The sequence below is a fragment of the Aspergillus nomiae genome (genome assembly GCF_001204775.2).
Source record: "Aspergillus nomiae NRRL 13137 chromosome Unknown contig00445, whole genome shotgun sequence".
NCBI classification, from domain to species: Eukaryota; Fungi; Ascomycota; class Eurotiomycetes; order Eurotiales; family Aspergillaceae; genus Aspergillus; species Aspergillus nomiae.
This window is the reverse complement of record NW_015378500.1, coordinates 1-25972: the sequence shown is the minus strand read 5'-3', so window position 1 is coordinate 25972 and position 25972 is coordinate 1. Positions and strand designations below refer to the sequence as shown.

At 47.3% G+C, this 25972-nt stretch overlaps 7 protein-coding genes across 7 annotated transcripts; 2 read left to right on the top strand and 5 right to left on the bottom strand.

Moving 5' to 3' along the window:
* Positions 1-85: 85 nt before the first annotated feature.
* ANOM_010029 (uncharacterized protein) lies at positions 86-523 on the top strand (the record flags this gene model as incomplete). Its single annotated transcript, XM_015555285.1, has 2 exons — positions 86-329; positions 405-523. The coding sequence occupies 2 exons, from the start codon at positions 86-88 to the stop codon at positions 521-523; spliced, it is 363 nt and encodes a 120-aa protein (XP_015402383.1).
* A 648-nt stretch (positions 524-1171) lies between these two features.
* ANOM_010028 (serine hydrolase domain-containing protein) lies at positions 1172-2876 on the bottom strand (the record flags this gene model as incomplete). The annotated part of the gene is made up of 7 exons (XM_015555284.1): positions 1172-1330; positions 1407-1928; positions 1984-2064; positions 2221-2250; positions 2328-2394; positions 2468-2696; positions 2786-2876. 7 exons carry the CDS (start codon positions 2874-2876, stop codon positions 1172-1174), a joined length of 1179 nt encoding a protein of 392 aa, XP_015402382.1.
* A 578-nt stretch (positions 2877-3454) lies between these two features.
* On the bottom strand, positions 3455-8677 carry ANOM_010027 (uncharacterized protein; the record flags this gene model as incomplete). Its single annotated transcript, XM_015555283.1, has 13 exons — positions 3455-3669; positions 3731-3859; positions 4352-4459; positions 4515-5483; positions 6627-6737; positions 6813-7028; positions 7094-7202; positions 7285-7350; positions 7410-7560; positions 7622-8166; positions 8221-8303; positions 8361-8542; positions 8625-8677. 13 exons carry the CDS (start codon positions 8675-8677, stop codon positions 3455-3457), a joined length of 2937 nt encoding a protein of 978 aa, XP_015402387.1.
* A 241-nt stretch (positions 8678-8918) lies between these two features.
* Positions 8919-13727, bottom strand: ANOM_010026 (DNA-directed DNA polymerase alpha catalytic subunit POL1; the record flags this gene model as incomplete). Its single annotated transcript, XM_015555282.1, has 5 exons — positions 8919-10105; positions 10159-10899; positions 10954-11511; positions 11564-13279; positions 13338-13727. The coding sequence occupies 5 exons, from the start codon at positions 13725-13727 to the stop codon at positions 9122-9124; spliced, it is 4389 nt and encodes a 1462-aa protein (XP_015402386.1). The 3' UTR covers positions 8919-9121.
* Positions 13728-14150: 423 nt separating this feature from the next.
* On the bottom strand, positions 14151-14998 carry ANOM_010025 (arginase family protein; the record flags this gene model as incomplete). Its single annotated transcript, XM_015555281.1, has 2 exons — positions 14151-14883; positions 14976-14998. 2 exons carry the CDS (start codon positions 14996-14998, stop codon positions 14151-14153), a joined length of 756 nt encoding a protein of 251 aa, XP_015402385.1.
* Positions 14999-16229: 1231 nt separating this feature from the next.
* On the top strand, positions 16230-16711 carry ANOM_010024 (uncharacterized protein; the record flags this gene model as incomplete). The annotated part of the gene is made up of 2 exons (XM_015555280.1): positions 16230-16510; positions 16567-16711. The coding sequence occupies 2 exons, from the start codon at positions 16230-16232 to the stop codon at positions 16709-16711; spliced, it is 426 nt and encodes a 141-aa protein (XP_015402384.1).
* A 425-nt stretch (positions 16712-17136) lies between these two features.
* On the bottom strand, positions 17137-18337 carry ANOM_010023 (SGNH/GDSL hydrolase family protein; the record flags this gene model as incomplete). Its single annotated transcript, XM_015555279.1, has 4 exons — positions 17137-17767; positions 17831-17970; positions 18033-18165; positions 18231-18337. 4 exons carry the CDS (start codon positions 18335-18337, stop codon positions 17137-17139), a joined length of 1011 nt encoding a protein of 336 aa, XP_015402388.1.
* Between the last annotated feature and the right edge of the window lie 7635 nt (positions 18338-25972).

The window sequence follows — 25972 nt, the reverse complement described above, 5'->3', positions numbered from 1 at the left end:
ACTCTCATACAAGAACCCTCACACATCCACCACACAACAGCAGCAACAATAACAACAACAACCACAAAACAAAACAACCCTCAAAATGCTCTTCACCACCATCCTTGCCTCCACCATCGCCCTGGGCATGGGCGTCTCCGCAGCGCCTACGCCCGTCGGCAACACGCGCTTGGTGCAGCTCCGGCTCTTCGGCGAATCCGGCTGCTCGGCCCTAAACCAGGGCGAGCTGGGCGTGTACGGCGACCGCATCAACCAGTGCCAGACCTTCCCCGGCCCTACCACCATCAAGTCCGTGAGCTTCGAGTACAAGTACCAGGCAAACTGTACCGGTAAGCTATTCCAGCCACGCTTTTCTTTTCCCCTTTAGTTTTCTTTTTTCGTACAGTGTACTAACCGAATCCCAGTGGCTGTTTACAATGACGTCACCTGCAGCGTCAATCGCCAGCAAGTCGAGGTGAAGACCTGTCTTTCCGGCGATGAGCAGTACGGCAGCTATATTGTCGAGTGTCCCTCCCTTGCCTAAACCAAGAAGCAAGGGATCTGGGACTTGCATGTTCTTTTTTTATCTTTTCTTATGTGAAATGTGACGCCAAGATGTGTGTGTGGACTCGGGATGGGCCGGGAGATGGGATACGATACGATTATTACTATTTGACATGATTTGATGTACAGCGATGTATAGTCTTATAATAACTTATATATAATAATGATGATGATTTATGGGATTGGCTTCGTTTTGGAATTCTTACGGTTATGTTAGAAATTATCCTATAGCGACTCCCGTATTCTTCTGAACGCATTTGGAGTTGACGGCCTTGACTACAATTTACAAGCTGAGGGGTCCCGGCGTGTTCAGCGGCTGGAGTCATCGGAGTTTATAGGGGAGTGAATAGACAGCCCATGCAGATGGCTTGAACTGTGAGAAATTCAGGTCTAGAGTACATTGATAGTACCACGTGGAAATAAAGTGGTCTGCGTGGTTAAGAAAAACAGGTTGGTTTGGTCCGCCATACAGCAGACTATATTTACAGGACGGTCATAGTAGATTGAGCCCTAGTCAGAGCTTTGGAGCAACGTATGTCTCTCAGTACTTGCACCGTATCCTATGTACACAAAAAAGGTAGAAAAATTAGTGCATCCTGACCAAAATATCGTCAGAGATGCCTATTTGCTATAGTTTCACAGGAACATCCTTACGGGCAGCACCCTCCTCCAACGCTGCATAAAGACTCTCTTCCAAATTAATAAGAAGGCTAGTGACAGCGGCATCTCCCGGTGGCATGACCTGCGTGAATAACGTAGCTGCGAGACCTGTTTGCCGATCGATCCACTATATAGTCAATCAAACATGGTTAACAAATTAATCCCAAGCTCAAGATGAAAAGTCTTTCTTGACTTAAACTTACCCAGTGCAAATTTGGTAGCCCACTCCAGTTGACCGTACCAGCTCGCCTCCGACCAGCAATATCCTTCAGGACGATTGTCCCAGCAAGAGAATGATCCGCCTGTTGGGTGTCGCCAACGTCTTGGATTGCCAACACCCGTCTCATCTGAGCTCCAAGAGGTCTCGGCATTGCTTCACGAGATGCATCGGTGAGCTGTGGCTGCAGTAGAATATCGACACTCTCTCGAGTGAGCAGTGGGTGTCCACCACCCAGAAGCGCCGATAGTAACTTGACAAAATCCATCGGCGTGCTGAAGAGCCCTATGCCCCCAAGATCATCCTGCGCTGGCTGTTTGAGGATGACAGGTCCCGACTTCAGAGATTTGACGCCCTGACCGACGCTCACGCGATATCCCATTCCCATTTGTGGTGGAAGCGTCTCGCGGTACAGTTCTGGGTGGAAGGTTGTCGACACGACGCCAAGCTTAGACCAGATATGCGTCCGCATATAATCCTCCAGAGTAGAATTTGTCACGCATTCAATCTACGGATGGTTAGTATCTGAGCGAATGAAAAAAGTGGGATATAGGAAGGCTTACCACTCGACCAGCCCAATCTAAGCCAGCCCCATATCCCCAAGAGGTGTCGGGCTCGAAAAGTAGCGGGTGATGGTAGCCAGCCTGTTGGGATAGATTACAGGTGTATTAGCTAGAGGTGCTATACACTGCTTCGGGTTACAGCGGTAAGAGGCACTTGCCATGCTGCCACAAAATGTGTATGCTGTTCGACCCTGGGATTTAGACCACTGTTGCAGCAGTGGCGATGAGCTGTCATACACGAAGCCGGCTGTATGACACATGAGACTTCTACATGGAATGTGTTAGATAAAGGGTCCCAACATAAGCCTGTACGGTCATTACCACTTCTCATAGTGGATGCTTACCGGAGAGTTATCTTTCCTTGAAGAGGCTTCAGATGTGGTTGGCTCAACTCTGGCGAGAGCCCCTTGTCTGCAGATTAGGAATATAATATCAGCGATTGAGTGTAAATGTTGGGTAATTCTATGTAGTAGAGTATACACACACACCGTTCCTCATATCTTCTAGAATTTGTATATCGCGGAGCTCGGGGACTATTGCCCGGACATCATCTTCAAGTGATACAATGCCTCGCTCCACAAGTTGCATCACAGCCACTGCGGTCACCAGCTTTGTCATGGAAGCAACCCAGTACAGAGAATCGATCTGCAAAGCAGGTGCCCTTTCATCATCAAGGTTCGCTTTGCCGGCAGCACGGCGATAGAGGACATTCCCTGTTAATATGCCGTCAGAATGGTCATATGTACAACGAAGGGCAGATCTAAAAGATGCAATCCGTAGTAAATCACAAGTAATACGGTACCTGAACTGTCAATTGCGATGAAAACGGCGCCATGCACTGACCCAGTCAAGGGGTCTGTGAACTGGTCTAGAATCTTGTCCACCTTGTTCATTGCTGTCTGGTTGCTTTGAACCTTCACACCAACGTAGATATTCAGATCCGAGCTTGACAACCATATGGGATAGCTCGATCTCTTTGTATGGTGGTTCTGAGAAGGGCGAAATATATTGTACTCCAGGATAGCCGAGGTTGCAAGCAACCATCGCTTTGAGTGGAGAGTAGGACCGAGGGTGTGGTGTGGGGTTAATCGGCAGAAAAGAGTATCTATACGAGGAACAGAATGATAACGCAAGTCAAGCGTATATTTGACGAGTCATAAGCAGATAAATACATTGCATGAGACTAGACTATCTAACCTCAGCTCTTCTCAATATGCGCTAGGAGATACACAACTTTTTTAAGATACGTAAAGGGCAACGAAACCAGAATTAACCCGTATCCGCATGAGTTCGAAAGAACCTGTAAACGGAGAAGCGAAAGAAAACAAAAACCGCATAATAGTCTATCGTGACTTCGACGAACGCCGCCCGTAAAGAGTTACAATGGATACCGAATGCGAGGGAAAGCAAGATCTACCGATGCGACATGGGAATACAAGCTCAATGACTGAACTGGGCATTTACGAGCAGTTTACCAACGGCGGTTGCCTCCAAGGGGAGCGGCATTGGAAGCAGTGTAGTTGCCGCCACGGCCACGACCACCACCACGGCCACCCCAGCGGCCATAGCCGCCACGGCCGCCGCCGCCGCCGCCACCGCTGTAGCGAACCATCTCGGCGAGACGGGGGTCAATCTGCTGCTTAGCCTCAGTAAGGATAGTGACCAAGTCACGAGCCTGCTTAGAGTCTGGTGCGAGATACGTTAGCATTGCCAGTCGTAGGAGAGGAGAGCCCGTCCGGGAACTTACTGTCAGTGGTGAAGAAAGTGATGGCGGTACCCTTGGCACCGGCACGACCAGTTCGACCAATACGGTGAACATAGTCTTCCGAGTTGTTGGGGTAGTCATAGTTCAGCACATGAGTAATGTCGCGAACATCTTCAAAACACAAACTTATGTTAGCAAACAGAGCATTAGTCAAAATAGCAAGGTGGCCTATGAGCCCTTTATCAGTCGTGTGAGACTTGATGCATCACTCTCTCTCGGACTTTTCAAATCAAGATCCGTTGCGGGTTAGGTCCCTGGGCTGGTGAAAATCGCGGTCCTAGAGTAACCTTGGAATGCAGCTTGATCATGTCGGAACAAGAAGAAACCCCGTCTCTCGACCATCGAGGTTCAGAGAAGAGATGGAGAATCAGAACAGAAGAAATAATACGTCTGCTACACTGCACTGTGAGTCCAAGGTCCTCCTGGCATGAGAACCAATTCAGGAGACCCGACAAAGCCTGGACGAGTCATATACGCCAACACATGTTGGAAGAGAGTTAAGCACCGTGCCATGGTCACACAACCTCAATACGGGTGAGGGTGCTTTCAAGGAAGGAAGGGGGAAGGGGGAGGGGAAGGGGGTAAATCGCAAGTTCATCATACCGATACCACGGGAAGCCACATCAGTAGCCACCATGATTGGGCTCTTGCCCGTCTTGAACTCGTTCAAGACCCAATCTCTTTCTTGTTGTTGCTTGTCACCGTGAATAGCTGTTCCAAGAGTTAGCCAAGTGTTCGATGGAAGTAGGTGGAAGACAAAACATACAAAGTGCTGGCCATCCGTCCTGACGAAGGAAGCGAGTGATTTCGTCGGCGATACGCTTAGTTCCAGTGAAAATGAGGCACTTGTTGCCGCGGTTCTCCATAATCTTCTCAAGGTGCTTGATCATCTTATCGCGCTTCTCAAAGTCTGACACGACCTCGACGATTTGCGTGATACGGTGGTTAGCGGACAAGTCCATGGAACCGATGTTGACTTGGATGTAATCATTGAGGAAATCCGAAGCAAGCTGACGAACTTCCTTGGGCCATGTGGCGGACCACATGCAAGTCTGACGGTCAGGGCGAATCTGAGAGATGATCTTGCGGATCTGGGGCTCGAAACCCATGTCCAGCATGCGGTCGGCCTCGTCAAGAACAAGATAAGTGACACGGCGGAGGTTGGTGCGGCCGGCCTCGAGCATGTCAATGAGACGACCAGGAGTAGCAATGCAGACTTCGACACCACGGCTCAAGTCACGAATCTGGGGGCCCTTGGGGACACCACCATAAACACAGGTGTTGCGAATGCGAGAGGACTTTCCGAACTTGGTGATTTCGGTCTGGATCTGGACTGCCAATTCACGGGTAGGGGCGAGGACGAGAACAATAGGGCCGTCACCAGGAGCAAGAAGGGGCTGAGCGTTGATGTGGACAATAGCAGGAAGACAGTAGGACAGAGTCTTTCCGGAACCGGTCTCGGCGATACCAACAACATCACGACCAGAGAGAGCCATGGGCCATCCCTGAGACTGAATTGCGGTAGGGCGTTCGAAACCCTGAGCCTTAACCTCGCTTAACACGTATTGGGGGAAACCAGCCTCGTCAAAGGTCTCGACGGGACGAGGAATGTTTTTTCCTTGCACAGACATCTCAAACTTCTTACGGAAATCGTCAACATCGCGCTGAGACCGGCTGGCGACATCAGGGTGCTCCTTGTAGAAAGACTTCTCAAACTTGGGTAAAGAATCCAAGTCTAGGATAGATGTTAGCATCATAATTCTGATGATAGCGCGTTGCATAGAAATCACACATACCCCATTCTTGCTTCTTCAAGCCAGCGCCGAGGTTGGACATCCGGTCACCACCACCGCCGCCACCTCCTCTTCCGCCATAGCCACCGCCGTAGCTACCGCCACCGTAACCACCTCCATAGCCACCGCTACCACCACCACCAGAGTAACCGTTGGAGTTGGAGTTGGAGTAGCCGCCGCCATTCGAGTATCCGCCGCCGCCACCACCACCATTTCTGGAGCTGAATGACAAAAGCCCACGTTAGCACACACACAATTCACTGTATCGAAGAAGTAGTCCAAGGAAAGGAGGATGTGTTGGGTTGCCATAGATCAGGCCTTGCGACTTGGCTGCAAAGACAGTTGCGGTGACTATAGCACTCGCGCAGGACTGACCGACGAAAGGTTCCAACATCGTCTCACAGGGGATAACTTTTTTAGATAGAATCACTTACCGATAGGAGTCGCGCTGGTCGCGCTGATAGCCACCGTTGTAAGACATTATGCGGTCTTTTTTATTGGCGGGTGTGAGATGAGAAAACTGAACAAAACAACAGACTCAAAAGAATGGGGTTAAATGAAGGAAGGGGATGTTGTATAGTCTCTCCCAGAATAAAGACCGAGGGTAAAGGACGAAAGAATGTCCAAGAGAAGGAAAACAAGGATGAGGAGGAAGGGGAGATAGATAAGGGAGATGGGGGAGGAAGAAAAAAAATAGTCGCGATGGGGCGGGAAGGAGAAGAAAAAGTCGAAGGCGAAAAAGAGGCGAAGGCGACGCTTTCCCGATTGGATTAGTGCAGGAGACTCGACCCAAGGAATGAGAATGGCAAAGATGGGCAAAAATGCCAGATTTTGGCCGACACCGTCCATTCACCGCTTGTCGTTCCCCTCACCGCCTCCCGTGACTGGCGGGTATGCATTGTATGCCTTGTTTGCATTGTTTGGATCTCGTGTCTTTTTCGCCATCCCGAACTAAACCTAGTTGAGCCAAACCTGAACTTAGTTCATTGTGTTGAATGGAATTGAATGGGTATTATGGATCTGTCTACCCTGCCTCGTAACTATGCATCTATTTCTTCGACCTTCTTCTCTTTCTTATCGAGCACCCAATCCCATGTCCCAGAATCTGATCTCTAACTCCGTTGCCCGAATGAAGATCTTAATCAGCTCTTCCATTCGGCTCGGAGAAACTTCGCGCATGTGTCTCTCAAGAAGTTCTACGGCAAAGTCAAGTCAGCAACTCATCGTCATGGTGAGAACGGTGTGATTTCAGGGCTCTCTGGGCCGCTTACCAGATCCCAATCGGACTGCCTCCGAGTAGTCCTCCGCAACGTAGTTTTCAATCCACTTCCAGTATCGGTTGCCCTGCCGAAGAGTGTCCTTGTCCGTGTACAGTCTCTGGGCAATGGCTCCGTATCCAATCAAACAAGGCGCAAGAGCCATTTGCAACGCGAGCCAGTCCTCGGATTGACCGACATCAAGAATGTATCTACTGTATGCAGTACAGGCTGTTGTCCCAACGGCGACTTGTTAGCAGCAGTACACAGGTGATGGCACTAATTTGTTAACATACCGATAGTTTCGGGTGTTCTTTCCATCTCTTGTTTTGATAGTCCGAAGGAGGCGCAGTAGTCTAAGTGCAACGCTGTTTCGCGTTGGATGTGTAGGACGATCTGTGCCGACTATCATGGTTCAAACCAAGTCAACCCTCACGAACAGCTGGATGCCTTGTGCAAGAGAAGCAACAGTAACTGATTCACTTACTGCAGCAATGGATTCCATATTCTTAGCCTTGTAGGCTGCTAGCGCATTACTTCGAGCGAATTGGACCTATATATCACCTCGTTAGACAAAGTCCTTAGGATGAATGAAGAGTACATTGGTCCTACCAGATAGAGATAATCCTGCACTAGGTACTCCTTGAATTTCTCCACGGGAAGCGTACCACTGCCCATGCCCAAAACAAAGTCATGTTCGGTAAACTTCTTCCATACCGGGCGAATATCAGGGCGGTCCAGGACATATTCTAAGAAACGACCACTTTATGTGTCAATTAGCACCCTCACTTTTCATGCTGCCCAGAAATAAGATAGCAACGTACGGCGCAAAAGGCAGCGTATACACCGAATGGAAGTGGTTAATTGGGCCACTTCCCTTTCCAATGTCAAAGCTGGTTTTGATTCCCGCCTCGACGAACCGAACAGCACTATGCACTGCTCGCTTCAGATCTTTGCCTAAGGCAAGGTTGGCTGCAATCGAAGACGCAAGAGAACATCCGGTGCCGTGGGTGTTCTTAGATAATAAGAAGTCTGTCTCAAAGAGTGTTACATCTTCTCCATCGTAAAGCACATCTATAACGGTGGTAGCCTCTTCTTGGTTGCGCGCAGTTTTATGATCTTTGGTGAGAGGTAAATGTCCGCCCTTGAGGAGAACAGCTTTGGGGCCTAGAGCTTTGACTTGCTTGACTAACTGAAGGACGTCTGAGAGACCCTCTGGCTCAGATACGTCTAGACCGGCGTCCTTCAGTAGCAGCTTCGCTTCGGGGATATTGGGAGTAAGAACGGTCGTCAGTGGCAGAAGCTTCGTCCGCAATTTTTCTACGGCCTCTTCAGGTAGTAGTTTAGAGCCACTCGTAGAGATCATCACCTGCTGTAATGTTAGATGCTAAGTGTATCTCGGGCAGTTTTGAACAAGGGCTACCGGATCCAACACCACCGACGGAACTTGGTGGGCCACCAGCGTTTCAGCAATAATATCAATTGTCTCTGCGGACGAAAGCATCCCTTGAATTGGTCAGACTAGACCCTACAATGAGATAAAAATAATAAGATAGTGTTTACCAAGCTTCACGGCATCCGCTCCAATATCTTCAAGACCGGCATTGATTTGCTTCTTAACAAATTCAGCCGGAACAACGAAGATATCCTGTACACCCAGAGTATTCTGGGCTGTCAGTCCAGTGGTCGCAGTTAGCGCATAACATCCATGCGCAGCTAGAACCCGCTGGTCTGCTTCCAGGCCACTGAATATGCATTAGTATGCTGCGCCTCGAGGAGTGGAAACAGATCGCTGCAATGCATGAGATCGGATTGAGTGAAACATACGCGCCACCTGAGCTGTCAGAACCTGCAATAACCAAAACACGCTTCACCGACATGATGGCAGATTAGCGATTTGCACAGTGATTTCACAAAGTATCCACCGATAGAGATGGACAGAGGTGATATGTGCCTGGACCAGTCGTCCTTTTTTAGTAACTGGTTTAACAGCCGGCGGAAGTGCGGCAAAGAAGTTATTTGGCGGGGTGTGGGGCATTCGATATAATTTATTCCTGACCAACAGAACTCCCCATTAGATACGATACGAAAGAACGATTCTGCAAGATATTCTTCATATTGGAATCAAACTACGTGCCTTTGCGCTCGTGAGGAACGGCAGACGTTTCAGAACTTATCATTGATATTTATAAACCTCATCCCATCATCCCAAACATAAAACCAATTGCGCTATCCGCAGTGATAGAAAGAAAGAACAGACCCGAACCATCCAAACATGCAGACTATATACAGATGCCAGTCAATTAATATTCCATGCGTCAAGTCTACGGTAGCATAAAGCGGAACAGAGTATCCATCTCAACCCATTGCCGCCCGCACTTCTTCAAATACGCGTCCACCACGCCTTTGACCGTCTCAAACCGTGCGCGGTTAAACGAAGCAAGAGCAACGACACTATCTTTCTTCTCCCCACTGGCTTCCTTCTCTGCGGCGACCCGCGCCTTATCCACGTCCCAGAGACCAGCAAAGTACAGCAACTGGTTATAAAGTTGCTTCTCCGAGTATTCGTAAGACATCCGGCCAAGACAGCCTTCAGCGTGACCCCGGGGACCCAGGCACCTATGGCCATAAACACTCATCTGCCGCGTTCGGTTACCGCATGCGGAGTCATCACACACAAGCCATCCCTCGTAGTACTTGGAGGTTTGGGCCCGAATCTGGCTTTCTAGCTGTGCGATGATCGTCAAAACAGTGAACTGTTTCTGGCAAGCGTCATTCGGACAGAAAAGACCATTGGCGTTGCACATATGGGATGATGCTGCAAGCCCTTCGAAGACTGATTTCTCTTTACAGAACCGACATGTCAGTGTTAGTCTGGCAGCATTCTCAAAGCGAACAGAATCCGGAATTTGCGACTCCAGTGGGAAGATGTCCGTGTTCTGCTGGTTGCCACCGCTAGAAGTATTGATTTGATACTTGCGGACATCCAAGCCCAGGCACTCGGCCAGTCGAACCGCATCAGTTCCAGGAATCGGAGCACAGAGACGCTCAATGGGAGGGAAAATCTGCTTCAAGAGGTAGAATTCAATATCGGGGTTGAGTCCTGAATCAGGTTTCATCACATCCTGAAGCGTGTACGAGCGCTTTGCTGGGGCAAGGGAGGATGTTTCGGAATCTCCATTTGTCACAATGTACGAGATGACATCGTTCGGCCGGACTGACTTGCCGCGGGAAAGCTCTCGGAGGGCCACTTGAACGGGCGGCATCGTCTCCTTGTTAGGATATTCTTCCGGCCGTTTAGAGAGTTTCTGCGGAAACATTAGCGCCTCTCTCACTTTAACTTATGGGGACATGAACGTACAGTGTAAATCACATATTTCTGGACGGGGATAGCGAATTCTCGCATCTTGCCTGCTAAGTCTCGTAGATAGTCATGGACCCGATTGAGGACGATCTCTTGGTCTTCGCCGGAGAGAACCTCATTCAGGAGTCTCTGAGACACTTCCTTTGACAGGGCGCAGTATTCACGCCTCTTCATATCCAAACCCTTGACTTCCAACTTGTCCACATATTTGCCATCCACCTCCGTCATGTTCACTGCGGCATATTTCTTTTTGGCGTGCAATAACAGTCGACGGAAGATATTGTCAATATCGATTTCCAAAAGCCGGTATCTTTCATTCACAGACTTCTTGAATTCCTCTCCGACCTTCAGGGCGTCGCTTAGTGTATCCATGTTTGTGTTGATCATGACGGAGTCGGTATCACCGTAAATGACTCTCAACTGCTTCGATTCTGCCAGTTCCTTTGTGCTTCTTAAAATCTCACGACCCTTGAACGTGGTGAGCATGGCCAGGGGACGAGCGTAGAAGCGACTCTGAGTGTAACCCAAGCATCCATACATAGAGTTAGCAGTCAGCTTGAAAGCCAATTGTTTCGTGTCCCACAGCGCAAGCTGTTCAGGTGTTGCGCGTTTGTCTTTCATTAACTTTTTCACCTCTCGTCGACGGCCGACAAGTGTAGCAATAAGCCGTGGGAGGATTCCCTGTTCTTGATCCGAGGAAGGAACTTCCGGGACTTTCTCTTCATTCTCGTTTTCGGCCTGTAGATCATGTCAGTTTGTACTAGCACAAAGCTTTTTAGCAAAGACCCTTACAGTTGCAGTCCGTTCCACCGTCGTGAAGCAGATGTTGTATTCTTGGATAATGCTCGGGTACAGACTGTTAAAGTCCATCACAAGAACGAATCGATCGTAGAGGCCTTTCTCGGGTTCGAAAACAAGTCCACCCTTGTACTTGTCTTTCTTTTTCTTGTCCGTGGCATCATCGTCATCGCCATCCTGTAGTTTCTCTTCCGCTTTCTGTAGCTTGGCAGAGTACTTATCAGGGCAGATATACTTATTCCGGTGGAATTCATGGAGCAGAATGTACTCGTTACGCTCGGCTCGTGTACCACTAAGGGTACGTGCCCAAGAATTACCGGCAATATTGGTAAGCACCTTAGTCAGAGGCAGCATTTGAAGTCGCAGTACCAATGCGGCAACGAAGTAGGTATCGGTGTCGCAATGGTTCACGAAGTTCATTAGGCCATCTTTGGTGGTAGCCCAAGTTTTCAATGCTGCTTCGCTATCCAGTTCCTGCCGTACATTGCCTGGTCCAAGATAAAGGTTGGACATCTCCGTCAAACTCCACGATTGACATTTCATCATGAGGGACTATATCCTGTCAGTACAAGCACCAATACTACCCGAATGTTGAGGAACTCACCTTGCCCATGTCGTTGGCCACATCACACATCAATCTTCCCGCAATGAGATGTCTCTCGGCGAAGAAACCTCCGCCTCTGTTGAAATTCTTGGGCCAATCTCCACGCTTCAACCGGCCCAATCGATGCCATCCAGGAGTCTTCTTTTCCTTCAATCGGTTGAGCAGGATGCTAAGGTCAACTTCTTGAAGTTGATGTCCCATCAAAACATCAGGATCCATCTTCTCGAACAAGGCCAAGAATTTACTCAGTAAGAATTGCTCGCTCCTTTCTAAGATATATGTGCCTCGTTGCTTCTTGGTTTCAGTTTCGAAATGCATGGGGTATGATGAACCCACAGGTCGCATCACCGTGAAAGTCTTGCAAGGAAGCTTCTCAGGAGGAGTTGTGTCCGTAAGAGAAACATTCTCGTACACTCGAGCGCTTGCGATTAGTATCTCCTGTTTGTTTTCTTTCACGTTCAATTGCGTCCTGAAGGCAAGACTCATCAAAGTGAGAGGAGGTGCCTCTAAGTTCTCAGAGTCTGGAACTGGCGAAATAAGTGCTGGTTTAGAGACTTGGCATTCGAACTTGCACCATGACGCGTTGTTAACAGCAGAGAAGTCTGCTCCTTCAAACCTGAGCCAACAGGGTCCCATGATGTTCTTCCAAAGAACAAACTGCTCAAACAAGGAGGTGTTGGTGCCGAAGACATGAGAGAATGTCTCTCCCTTGAGATCCATAGGCAAAGCAGGCTTATCATACGGGTATAGCAACTTCAAATATTCGGCTTCCTTCGGAATGCCGGGCATCTCAAAGGCATACTTTCTTGTGCACGGCTTGATCTTATGCATCCCAACCTTGAGTCTCGACATCATGCCGTCAACTTCATTGTAGACGTCTTCCATATCCACTTCTTCGTCCGTATCCCGGCCATGCTTATGCCTATACTCCCGTGGGAGGAAATAGAGCTTTCGTAAAATATTGTCGACCTTAACGAATGCACTCGCGTAGTTTCCAGTCTGCTTATTTTTAACCTTTCCGAATAAGCAGAGACTGCCATTAGCTTCGGTGAAATCTATCCAGAACATGCGCAGGCTTCCGTCTTCCTCCACAACATCTTGCGCACGTAGTTTTCCGAACGTCCGCGTTTCCGATGCTGGGCTACTGAGGACATTCAACTTGTTCCTCACATCATTCCATGATGCATTCGCAACGTCTGGCATCGACTTCACCGGGGAAGAATTTGCAGGGGTGGAATAGGCTTCGTTTTTGATCTTGGGTGGTGGCCGGCGCCCGGCCATGTTGACGCTCGTCGTCTTGGCCTCGTGTTGCCCATTGGCTTCTGCGATTTCCATCAAATCATTGTCTTCTTCGTCAGAATCCTCCGCTTTTACCGCAACGGCCGATTTCCTTTCAACAGCCTTACTGACGGGAGACGACGGCATGGGGTCGCTCATTAAAATGTCATCGTCTGCCACCGGAAGAGGCCCGTCATCGTTATCCAGGTCCAGGTCCGGCTTCTGGCCAATTGGTGACACCGGGTCGCTGTTCTCGTCTTTCGTCTCTTTCTTCTGCGGACGTGGTCGGTGGGACAAAGGAGGTGAAAGGATCCGAACTTTACGTCGAGTTTCAGACTTGATCACATTTTGTGTTGGGACATGATTCGAGACAACGTTGGTATCAACTTCGCCGAGGAGATCAGCCATGAATGCTTCATCTTCGGCAGAGGCGACCGGCTAGGCGAAACATATTAGACATGATATAGATTTCAGAGTATTGCAATGTCGCACTCACCTTCGGCTTCGGGGCAGATGCGCCGCTCCCCTTGTTGAAATACTTGGATATGCCGTTATTAATTTTCTCTTTTCTCTGCTTCTCCTCCTCACGTTTCCTTTTAGCAGCCTTGCTATTGGCAGGTAATTCGCCATCGTCACTCTCGCTGTCATAGTAGTCCGCCGTCCGTTCGTTCCAGACCTCTCGACCGTCATCGGCATATCCTTCGCCATTATCGTCAACAACGAAATCGTCCTCGTCGAGCCGGTTGCGGATAATCTTCTTATAGCCTTCGTCGTCGACCTCCTCATAGATATCATCCTGCTCTTCAACCTCATATGTCGATATACGTTTCTTTCCAGAAGCGCGCAGAGCACGCAACTCCGCCAACTTAGCTCGGGCAGATGCCATGGCGCCACAAATAGAAGGTCCCTAAGGATTGGCGTCCATTAACCACCTTTTCTCGTGGATTCAATTGATTTCCGCAGAGATTACCGCGGTGTGGATTAGAGAAAGGGTTTAGTGGTTCAAAGGCGGGCGTCGCGGAGACAACGCGTAAACGGAACGCGAGATACACGCGCTCACCGCCCAATCGCCGTTAAGTGGTTTTTCCATTACCGCTAGCGGTTAGTTCCATATCATTGCCCTATACCAGCTAGTAGCCTAGAAGTTAGCAATCTGAGCAGGACAAATGTCTAGTAGTCATGATCCTAAACCAAAGAACTCTTCAAGACTCCATTTAGTTGATGGAGTATTTTGAGTTTCGCTTTAACGGGGCATATCTCCTCTGTTGAACTATAACGAAGACACTTATCCTGTTACATACAATCCATCTTAACTCCTAATCAGAACCCCCGTCTCTAGCAAAGCCTCCACAAAAGCTCTAATCGCCCGGACCCCAATTCTGGCAATCTTATCCCCATCCCCAGCATCCGGATCAAATGAACACACCGTCAAAGATCTAGGCTCAGATGATCTCGGCACCAGATCCATACAAGCCACCAAATCCTCCTCCATCAAACCTCCCGGCGACGGATAGTCATTGACTTTCCCGTAAGACTCATCCAGAACGTCTAGATCCAGATGCACGAGAGCAGACCCATACGACCTCTCCTCCAGCTGCGACTTCAACTCACCCGCAAAGTCAACCTTCCTCGACGTCTCACCCCAGACAGCCTTCATACCGGCATCAATGACCCGCTGCCGCTGCACATCAGACTGGTCCCGCAGTCCACAGTACAGAAACCGGCCCTCGTAGCTAAACGGTTCGTAATTCGGCACGGTCCCCATTAACGTCTTCCAAGATTCACCACGTAGCATCGACAGGCCCATCGCATCAAAGTACCCATTTTCATTGACATCTGGCGAGTCCAGGTCATCATGGGCATCGAAGTAAATGAAAGATAGATCCTGAATTTTCAAGCCACAGGCCACGGCCGCGCTGGACATGCAATTTCCCGCCAGAATCAACGGAAAGGCGTTGCTGTCCACGGCTTCTGTGACAGCGACCGAAATCCGGCGGAGGATTTCGAAGCTTCGGCCGATCTCGCCTTCGAAGTTGTCTACGCTGGGGATTTCATGGATGCGGATTTGGAGGCCCTGTTCTTCAAGGGTAGGTATTAGGCCGAGTGATCGGATGCGGTGGGGGCCGTTGCCTACGCGGTGATCGCGGAGGCCGACATGGTAGGAGAGATAATTAGGGTGATGGTGTTGGTTGGCATTTTTTCTCTCAGAGCTGTGTTTGGTGACTTATTCCTCCCCAATTTATCGTCAGATCTGTAGCTTTATAGTTCTATAGTTGTGTCGGGCGTCTACAATGACGTCTATATGTTCTCCGAGAACATTTCTAAGCTTACTTCAATCTGCGGAGATATTCCCCAGAATCGTTTCCCCAAAAAGCATTTCCCCGAGGATATTCCCCCAAAGATGCTTCAGATCCCCTAGGGACAACCAAGACCAGCTCTGGAAATCTCAAAGTTGTTTTCAGCTATACACCGAACTCACTGGAATAATTCAAAAAACCTACCAAGATCCTAAATCATGAACGCTGGTTCTGATAATGTAGGGTCCATCGGCCTAGTGGCCATGGGAAAGGAGCAGTCAGCCAACAAGTTCCCCGGAAATGCTCAGCTAGATGTGTATGACATTGTGGGAGATTTGTCCCTGGTATAGTGGCAAGGTTCCTGGAAAGGAGGTAGTTGCTTACTTGCCAACGAATATTGCGAAAGTAACAGTAAGCTGTTTACTATATATAGAATCAATATCACTGGACATCGGATGGCTTATGTACCAATAGAGCATTATATATATAATGATCCCGGAAGATATGCATGTCCAGACTGTCTATCCAGGCGAAACAGCCGGCGTGTGCTCTTCAAGTTCTCTTGAAGACCATGTTCTCTCAAATGTGTTTGTAGCTGGTACCGCGCACTCGGCGCTCGGACATGTCGATTTGAAGACGTATGAAGACGCCCCAGAGTACCCCAACTGCATGGATCGAGATTTACGGATAGCTTTTGCTTTCTGGGTGGGGTTGAATCTCGGGTTGAAAGACTTGAGAGGGCTGGTGATGAAAGCGGTCAATTTAAGAATGGAAAACACCTAACATGCATAATAAAACACTAGGGCTTCATACCCTTGTTTCATACAAAGACGAACATCTGTGTGATTATTTTCTTTCTTTACAGCAACTAACATAGCCAGGTGGCTGTAGGGCAGGTGCCACAAAAAGACACAAACTTCTTTCATCTCATCATGCTGAATGCATCGACAGATGTCTTTCAGTGGATTGCGCTATACTTGTTTACTCGACGTGGGCCAGCATTCTATAACGACAGATTATAAACCATGGGGGCCCATCCCAGCTTTCGAGCCCGATCCATAGCTTGAGCGACATACCTGTCTACGGAGAAAATGCCTTTACTGGAGTCATGCTCAAAACCCTCATCCGAGGAGGAGGCTTGGCAAAACAGGCTCCTCACCAGCATTGATATATGCAATGATCATCTTACTGTCTTACTTAAATTGTTAGCAGTGTCGCGAGACGAAAGGGGATACGCAAACGTGATGGTCACGATTCAGTGCTTTGTACCCCAAGCATTTGAAGACCGCCACGTCGGTGATGAGCTTGCTCTGGAGATCTTCAAACTGGCAATAGAAAACAGAGTAAAGGAAAAGCTACGAAGCATTGAATCGTAAGTCTTATACCCCAATCTCAAGATACACCAGAACTGATGGTCTTTTCCCACAGCATCCATGGTTACGGCTGGAATGCTGATTCTTCGCGTTTAGTTGCCTACTGGTATGGGCAGGAGAAACCTGAACTACCTCCAGCATTACGATACTCTCCTTTTGTTGAACTTCGAAAACTGCACTATGACCCTCTTCACTGGTAAGTTCTACTCTATCAAACATCCTAGAAAGCCGGTCACAACCAAGATAAAATAAACGCGGTGAATGGAGGGATATATATGCTAATGACAGCTATGCTCCGGAGTAGAATTACAGCTCGGTTAAAGGCAATGCCTATATTTTAGGCAAAGGAAGCGTTCTCTTATTCGACACCAGTGTCAAGGACTCTTGTTAACAATAAACATATAATGCCATATTAGCTTCAGATGTTATTGTATAAGGAGCCCTCTTATAGTATTGATTTGCTAATTTTCATTCATAAAGCGACATACCCATCGCCAGGATACATAAACAGACTTCTTCTTACCATACGCTTGCATCTCTCCTGCTTTCCTACATTTTTCTTGCTGCTTTCACTTGGTTTTTCTTACTTTGGTCTCAATCTCATCTCATCATTTTTATATCCGCTTTATTCCAATCGGCGTTCTAGAGCTTTGGCGAGTAGCTTGTGCACATGGCTAGTCAAATGCCCAGAATTAAACCAAAAATATCTGTCCAGAGGCGTTGGGCAGCCATAAGCTTGATAGTTCCATTCTATATCCGGTTGATCATAGCCGGGGCAGAAGCTAGTCGTGTTTGTAATCCCATACTGCGCTGGCTGGTCCATCATATCGTTTAGAACCGAATGTGCATCGAAAAGCACTACATTAGTCTCAGGGTACTGTTTATCGAAGTTAAATGCATGTTGTGCCAATGCCTCATTGAACCATGCCACCTGGGTCGCATTGGGACTTGGGCTGGCCGTCTTCTGGTTGCTTGGTGTCCTGTCTAACGGTGGGAGATTCATAAAAAGGTAAGAGCGATATCCTAAGGAATGAAGGACCCGGACAGAGGCGAAAAGGGTATCCATAAGCTCATCGTAGAATGTGGGAAAATGGACAGCATATTTGGCGCTGTCATTGATATCGTTGATGCCGATCCAAATGGCAACCAGCGCCCTCGAAGGTTCCACTATATTTTTGAGAACTGGGTGACCGTATGCTCTATATTGCGCGACTTGGTTGACAAGTGAGACGGTGAAATTATGGTGCAGGGGGGTGCTGGGCAAAATGAACGTTAGCCATGTCGCGAGCAATGGAAGCAATAGCAAAACATTCGCATACTATTCCACGGAGATGTCTGCTCCTGCGAAAGCAAAATCCCACAGTTGTCTTGTACAGCTTAATGGGGAAGTTAACCCTTCTTCTAAGCCACAACCTGTTAGGAACTCAACCCAGTTAGGGCCACCTTCTGCTGTCGCGGTCTGCCGGTGATGGGTATCAGCATTCAGCGGCATTGGATGCGCAAGAAATATTGACTACGAACCTGATTTTGCACAATCTTGTTGGTCAGCAGAGTTTGAGCATTGTATTCGAGATTCAGTTGATCCCCGATGAAACTATAGTTCTGATGCCCTTCTGTTCCCTGGACGTATGTATATGAGTCACCGAAGGCGAGCCTGGAGGTCTGTAGTCAGTTGAGAGCCTTCCTTTGATGTGTATAGGATAAGCTCAAGACACGGACAAGTACTGAATAGAATCCCAGTCAAATCCTTGCGATGGCAATGCCGAAGGAAGGGCTACGGATAGGGAAGCACTGGCAGTAAGCACGAGATGGGATATGAAGCGCATCATCGGACGCTGGCTCTAATGATGCTGGTGCGAAGAATGATATAATAAGCGTTATTCGGGCTATAAATGCGTCGAGAATCAGGACATATTGATCTCGGTGACATTGCTGGGGGCTCTCGAAGCCGTATTCTTTTTTATATATTTCCCCGCATGTACTTGTATACCGGAGAATTCCAGCACGATTTCGCATTTGACGGAAGTTAATTTTCCGTCTCTAAAAAGCTTTTTGATCAACAGACGTCTGATCTAAGTGATCCATTGTAGGATACCCAGGAAGCTGGAAATGTGACTTTGTGATCAGTCACGGATCAGTTGAGCCATACGATTGTTCGAGGCATCGACTGCCCATTCTATCGGATCTTAAGGGTAAAGAAGCTGGAGTGTGCACGACGCTATTTTTTCCGAGGATTAGCCAAACGATCGAGCTAAAGCTCCACGACGCTTCGGAACAGCCACCCGTGGTTCCGTATAATGCCATCCACAATTCCGTATAAAGGACCAGGAGCACTTGCCGATCTCTTAGCGATACCACATAGAGCAAAAGAGCTCTGATCATCCTTCTGGGGATTGGAGGCTCAACTGTGGGGAGTTAGTACGGAGTCGTTTACTGAACTCCGTAGTGTAGCCGAGATGATCATATGCTTTCGTAGCGGCTGTTTTTGTGGAGAAGTTATTATCACGCTTTCACGCGACGTGCTCCGAGTCGAAAGGTAAACATCGGAGAAGGACGCCGGAAAAGGGGTCAAGAAGCGTTGATATGAGGTCCATCAGGAAGGTATTCTACATTTGGCAGGAGTCATTTGCCGACTCAGTGTGAATTATTGGAACTCTCCCCGTTCTTTCTCATCGGACCATGGAAAACCCTCATGTCAGTACCTGAGTCAGTCTCATACATGTCCATTCATGATTATGAAATGGCGCGATATCTGTTCTTTACCCACTCGGGAAGGTCAATCCTGACAGGATAGGCTAGTCGCAAAGCCTATCTCTCTCGCCGTACTCCGTAAGCTGTCGAGCGGAACGAGACAGGCCGTTGGTACTATCTGGTGGGTCAATCAAGCTGTTGTGTTTACATTGAGCTATGCCATAGATTCATGCACGTTAGATGAATCTCCTCGGAATTATGGGATATCAAAACACTAGTAGCGGAAAGGTGTCCAATGATAGTTGCCGTTGCGAAACATCTCGATTGGAACACCCCTATTAATATCCTCCTTATCATCGTCTGAACAGCCTTGTTGTATGTCTATCACTGGTCTTGGACAGGTTGGTAATTCCTAGATGGATGTTCTGTCAGTCGTCGGTAATTACAGTAGCGCAATTACCGTAGCGCAATATCAAGTTACAAGCGCCGAGGCATATGCAGATTTAGGGATACGGTTCCATTCCAAATATGGCTAGTGCTATCCCAAAGTCAATTGGTAGTGGCCCGAATAGTTAAGGGGGCCGGTTCACTCTTGCCTCCTTCGGTTAGTAGCCAACCTAGAAAAATTAGTTCAATGCGCGGAAGTCGGGAATTCCGCTGGTTAGAATCGCAAAGTGACGGTAATTGGCGGTTCCTGTGGGACTAACGTAATAAGAAATGACACCGACCAACACCGCGCCTCGCGTACCTAGACACCTCAGGTGTCTGGGCAGCTTGAGTTAACGCTTAGAGCTGCCGTAGAACATGCATGGAACATGTAACATCTCGACAGTCGACGTCAGAATGCTGTGAGCCCTAAGATGATGATATGCTGCTGCAGTGCAGTTCCTGCGGTTCACGCAAACGTTGGATGATTATTGTCCAAGTCGAGTGCTAGGTCCGGGTCTCTTGAAAGCTCCACCGCATTTGTCTTCTTTTGGTTCTCCGTGGGGGGGTCGGTGCTTGGTCCGAGAATTAACCATCAAGATATTTCTTGGCGGGTCCATTTCTTCGAGGTCTGGCACCTCCCGAATGATTTTCCTTTCAGAGGTATTACAGAGTAGTGCTGACAAATTCTTAGCATATCAGAATTAGTTACATATATCTTTTAGGTATGCGGCTGCGAGCCATATAACCAAGGACTGGTCTGTCTGTGCGTGATGAATATTACGATTAGTGATTGAAATGCGATGCAATGATGCCATCTGCACATATAGGTACTCTGTACAGTACTTAGTCGTGTTCGAGGGAGAAGCCTCTCAGCGCGTTTATCTTGACTGTTTTATGGAGCAATCCTTGGGCGGGTGAGACAAACTTTCCGGTATCCCACTTGTGGGCCAATTATTCGGCGATGTCCTAACTCCTATGGACGAATCTTGATCCCCAGTGACCCTCTCGGTAAGAAGATGCAACACGGAGGACTCCGCTTTGACTAAATTGATTCCGAGAGACCTGTTCCAGGGTGAAATAGTTGCCATTGCTGTTTTTATTTTGATGATATTTTATTTTATTTTCCCTTACCTTCAAGCTCTTGTTGCAATGGACGTATTTCGATTATCGCCCGTAACTGCTGGTGGATGTGGATTGAGTGCAACCGTCGGAAAAGTATTTGCCGAGGACTACTGCAGTGCGAGTTTGGCAGAGCAGTATAGATGGTCTGTACGGAGTGCTCTGTACCTACATCAGTACTTTTTACCACGTACCATAGAATGCAGTCTAGTAGGCTAGGTGTCAATCTCGTCCCAGATTTAATCAATTTTGTCGGCACCCTCACTGGTTCATATTCATCGTCGAATTTTTGACTTTGACTCCCGCTCCTAACTCAAAGGCCTTTCTTAAAATAATTACAATAATAACCATAACCATGGTCCCATACCAAACCATATACTCCACAGAACTAAAGTCGGAGGTGTGAACCGCAAAGGCGGTGTTGTCTGGCCTTTGGGGTACCCTAAACAATATCTGAAGGCTGGCACGCGGTCCCCCGTACAAAACACCATTCCTCGGTAAAATGTTGGAACAATTTCGCAGTTAATATACAGTTCCATTCAACCTGTTTTTTTTATTTGTATTTTTGACTTTTTTTTTTCATACACTGTGCGAGAATGGAGATTATGTTGACTCTCGCGTCCAATGGAATATTTATTTACTCCCCCGCCTTTATTGGATCATGTCAGCTGCCAGTTATTAAATTTGATTTTGTAGTGTTGCAGTCGGAAAAAGGGGGCAAAAAGGATTGAATGAATAATAAAAAAAAAGCGCAAAATAATGAGTCCGCCGTACATGGTATTATTCAGTGTATATTTTATCTCCTTAACCAATTACGTGATAAAAATGAATGTCATGCTTTACTGACTGCCGACTCCGTAAGTAAGTAGCAGTACAGAGTGGATGGCACCTATTCTGGAGTCAGGAATCCCTATGGCTGCCATTTGTATGGATATCCGTTTAAAAATACTCGACATTGGAAAATGGTCTACACCGAGCGAGGTAGACGCTACAGACCAAATACAGCTGCTATCTACAGCTCCCTTCCACGTGGGGAAAGCACCAAAGTAGCCTGGACACGGACGCGATAACACCATAGCCTATCTGTTGTACTAATACAGTACTTAAGGCACTGACAATCTGTCCTAAGCATTGCAATATGCGCAGTTAGGACTAGTTGCAGTAGCCATATTGCGGACAATAAAAAAGTTTAGAAGGGAAAATAAGAAAATTCGATGGCAGGGCATCCACTGCAACTGTCAACCATCAACAAACAACGGACATACTACATCATACCCGGAACTGCAACTTAGCCCCTTTCATGTGCATATCATGTCCCATGCTAGGGCCAAAAAAGAAAGAAAAAAAATAATATTCTGAGGGGTGGACGAGCTTTGCTGTGTTGTCAATGTGGGCCTGTAAATAATACAGGTGTATTACAAGCGCAACCACCCCAACGCCATTATCTCATTCTACATGGTAGGTCAGATAGCCGACGTCCTGCTGCTGATTTCGTGATCTTAGGGCTTTCTTTGTCAGCTGTCATTGCTTTGCTTTTCACTATTCCAGAGTGATATCAGAAATGCCATTGTTCATTGGTTTCCCGAAGACATAGCAGATGCATGTGGATTACCTTGCACTAAAATGAAGCCAGTGTACGGAGTAAAAGGGGTGTTTTAAACCAGATCGACAGGCGTCCATCAACCTATGGTTATCGGCCAGCATCCGAAACACCTTACGGCTTATTGAGGGACAGTCGGATAGTACTGGTAGTATAATAAGTATTACCCCATCCGTCTGGGGAACCAAAGGAGCTCTAATCTGTAATTTGATTAGGATAGTAAAATTAAGAACCGAGTGCCTTGTGGGCAACTGGAGTCTTTAGCCGGCCCCCAGGTGTAGTAAATTATAATCTCCGATAACGCTTCGGAAAACAGAACTCACTCGACTCCGTCTGTGGAAAAAAAGCCTTGTCAGGTATTTTGAGATTATCCCGCGCGTGTATGGAATCTATGGATTTGCCAACGGGAAATACTGACCTGTACTCCGTATTCCATATTGATATCAGTTATTAATCCACCACATTTATTGACTTCCATGACCCACCGTGGTGCTCATATCGCATGATTGGAACTATTTGTTCAGTATAATGCCTCTACCGTGGGACGATTGAGTAATTATCACGTCGAAATGATAAAATTAATTGTGATCTTGTTTTATTTTGTAAATCTGCAATTTTTTCTTCCTTTTTATAAAATCAAATCAAAAAAAATAAGAATAGGGATGATTTAATATCAAGATATTCGCAGCCATGGCCTCAACAGGAGTTATCAAGCTTTAACACCAACCAGGAGACAGCCAGGAGACAGCCAGGAGACTGTTGACCTCTCATCCTTCACCGGCAGTGGATGTTGTCTGGGTTCCGCTTGCGCGGGGTACGGCCCAGTTAAAACGCCAATCAACATGCATCCATCTGGCTTTGCCCAGAGGAGAACCTTTCCAAGACTGGAGCCTTGCATTTTCTCGCGTTCCTACTAGTATTTTCTCCTACCTTGCGCATGGCTTCCCTATCAAGGACAACTTCCCGAAACCTTTTTTTTTTTTTCTTCTTTCTTTTTTATAATTATTCTTGATGAATTTCGTTTTTTTCGGCGGCGGGTGTTGTCTGAAGATCGACTTGTTTTGAAAAGTTCTTCAGTTGAATGTGACTTCGGATCACCAGTGTTCCAGGTTATTTCGCTCCTATGCTTAAGTAGGTAAGGTAGCATCTACGGTTGTTGTACGTCCTACGAACGTCGTTGTAGTAGTAGTAGCACTGCTGCTACTACTACTATCTTTCTCATACATCATGGAGAAGCGCGATATCTCGCTCGGGCAATTGACCGCCGACATCGTTTCTTTCTTTGCTGGTAACCTATCGAAATCTTGTAACATATCAAAATCCAATCCGAGTTCTGGTCCAGTTTCTTTTTCCATTTCTTCTTTTCTATTGTCCTATTGCCCAATTGGCATCCATACATCTTGATATGTAAAGAAATATATCGCTTCCATCCTAATGCGTTCTTTTCTCTTACTTCTTCCAAGTTGAGGTTGTTGGCAAGAGATAGAAGATATACTTTGGAGGTAATTATTACGTACCATGATACTGTATACGTTGCAAAAGTACATACGTCCTCGGTACGGACATGTCGTAATAGTTATGGCCATTACCGTTCAACACCCTCTCACCTGACTTCAACATTGCATACACTGAGGTCATAATCGACCTATCAATTCTCTATGTATCGCTTTCATGAAAGAGAGGTTGTATTGTACACAATCCTGAGGTTGATAACCTCGATCATCAAGTCTTTGTGACAATCAACCTCTCTTGACATGAAATACATATTCATTTAGCGCAGTTGGAAATTGAAACCTAATGTCCGATGGTGTGAATTCTCCCATGACCTTCGATTGGGCTTTTTATCCTCGTGTTCTCCACCGACGCGTTCCTGACTTGCGCAGTGAAAGGTACTAGCCCGCAGTAGTTGCTTACCGGGTTACACAGCCAATACATACGATAGATTACAAGATTACATTGGTAGGAGAAAAAGGACAATAAGAGATCAAGAGATCAGATGCAACAGAAGATGGCGAAATGTTGCGACCTTGGAACGCTGGTAAATGCACACGTCCAGGGCAATAGGAGGATGACCAGTGGTCGCGAAGGTCAAGACTTGACCCCACTAGAGTTTGTGGTTTTTCATTGGCACTTCGCTTGGGGGGGTTTTGTTCCCCCTCTTCTCTGGGCAGAGACCTGTAAGTATATTGGTAAAAGTAGCACAACCTGGGGGGATGAGGTAGTAAGAGTGATGACAGACTTGCAAGTGACATTACAGTATCTTTCCTCCTGATTTCCCACCAGTCATTGCTGTCTTTTGTTGATTTTTATTTTTATTTATATTTTTTATTATTCTGCTTACCCATCCTTCCCCCTCCACAACTCTTTTCCAGCCGAAGTGCCTTCAGCAGGCAAAGAGAGAGCTATCGCCGGCATCAACCGCCCTGTCAATATCCTATTTGAATCTATCCCGAATGCTATTGGTTATCCTATTCGAGATTTAATCTAAACGCCATTACCATTCCCAATTTTCCCCCTAAAACTTTTTCTGGGATTTTCCTCCGTGGACCCTGCACGCGCTAGGTGGTTGTTTCCCCCGACTTGCGCTACACCCTCTTTCTCACTAGTCTGGCGCTATCGCGGCCCCCTAATCCTAGACCGTTCAAGCCGTTCCTCGGGCACGCCATCCCTAGCCCCATCTTTCCTTTGTGTTCACTAAGGCCTTGATACCTCCCCCTACCCACGCTTCCCGAACGTTGGCCAGCGATCTTGGTTTAGTACCCACGGGCGCATACGCTAGGTTCACCAGGTCCTCCCTACGACCAAACTCGACAAGCACCGTCCGTCCCGAATTGCGGGTAGACTATCCAAGCTCTAAAAAATCACCCCTTACTATATCGAGTGGTTATTTACAACTTTGGATATAAAGCTTCGTTACACCTTCACACCACCACACGGCTAGAAGAGCGGGGGAGGAATTCCCAAGGAAACGGGAGAGAAAAAAAATACATAACAAAGGATCCAAAGAAAGAAAAAAAGGGGGGCGTGTGTCCAAGAGGGAAGGGAAAAAAAAATTAGTTTCGCCACCCTATCGCGGAGTGTTCCGCCTTCAGCCTTCAGGAGAGATAGAAAAGAGGAGGGAGAAGGGAGAGAGAAAAAAAATTCCCACAGACAAGGAAAGCTTAACCGGGTCACGAAAAAGCACAATACAGGTGAACAACTGAGGGGAAGGGGGCCAAAAAGAAAAAATAATTCATAATACTAATTGGAAAAAAAGTCTCTGGGGCCTGATATTTCATTGTGAAAAAGTGGGTCGAGGTACTGGCAACGGACCCGTCACCACAAAGCGCGACAGCAATACTCTTTCCCAAGGGTGAGAGGGAACAAAAAGAAAGGGAAGAGAGAAATACTGAGAGAGAAGGTGATTGAGTGAGAAGAGAGAAGAACAAATAACAATTAATCTTCCGGGTTCCCTTCAGTAACAATACGAAAACCGCCCCCTTCTTACGATATTACCATTCGTTACCTCTCTTATTATTTTGTTACTTTATTTTTTTTTTTTTTTTTCTTTTATTTTTGTTTTCTTGTCCTTCAATTACCTTCACCCCATTTCTCCAGAGGGGAAAGGGGAAAGAAATTAAAA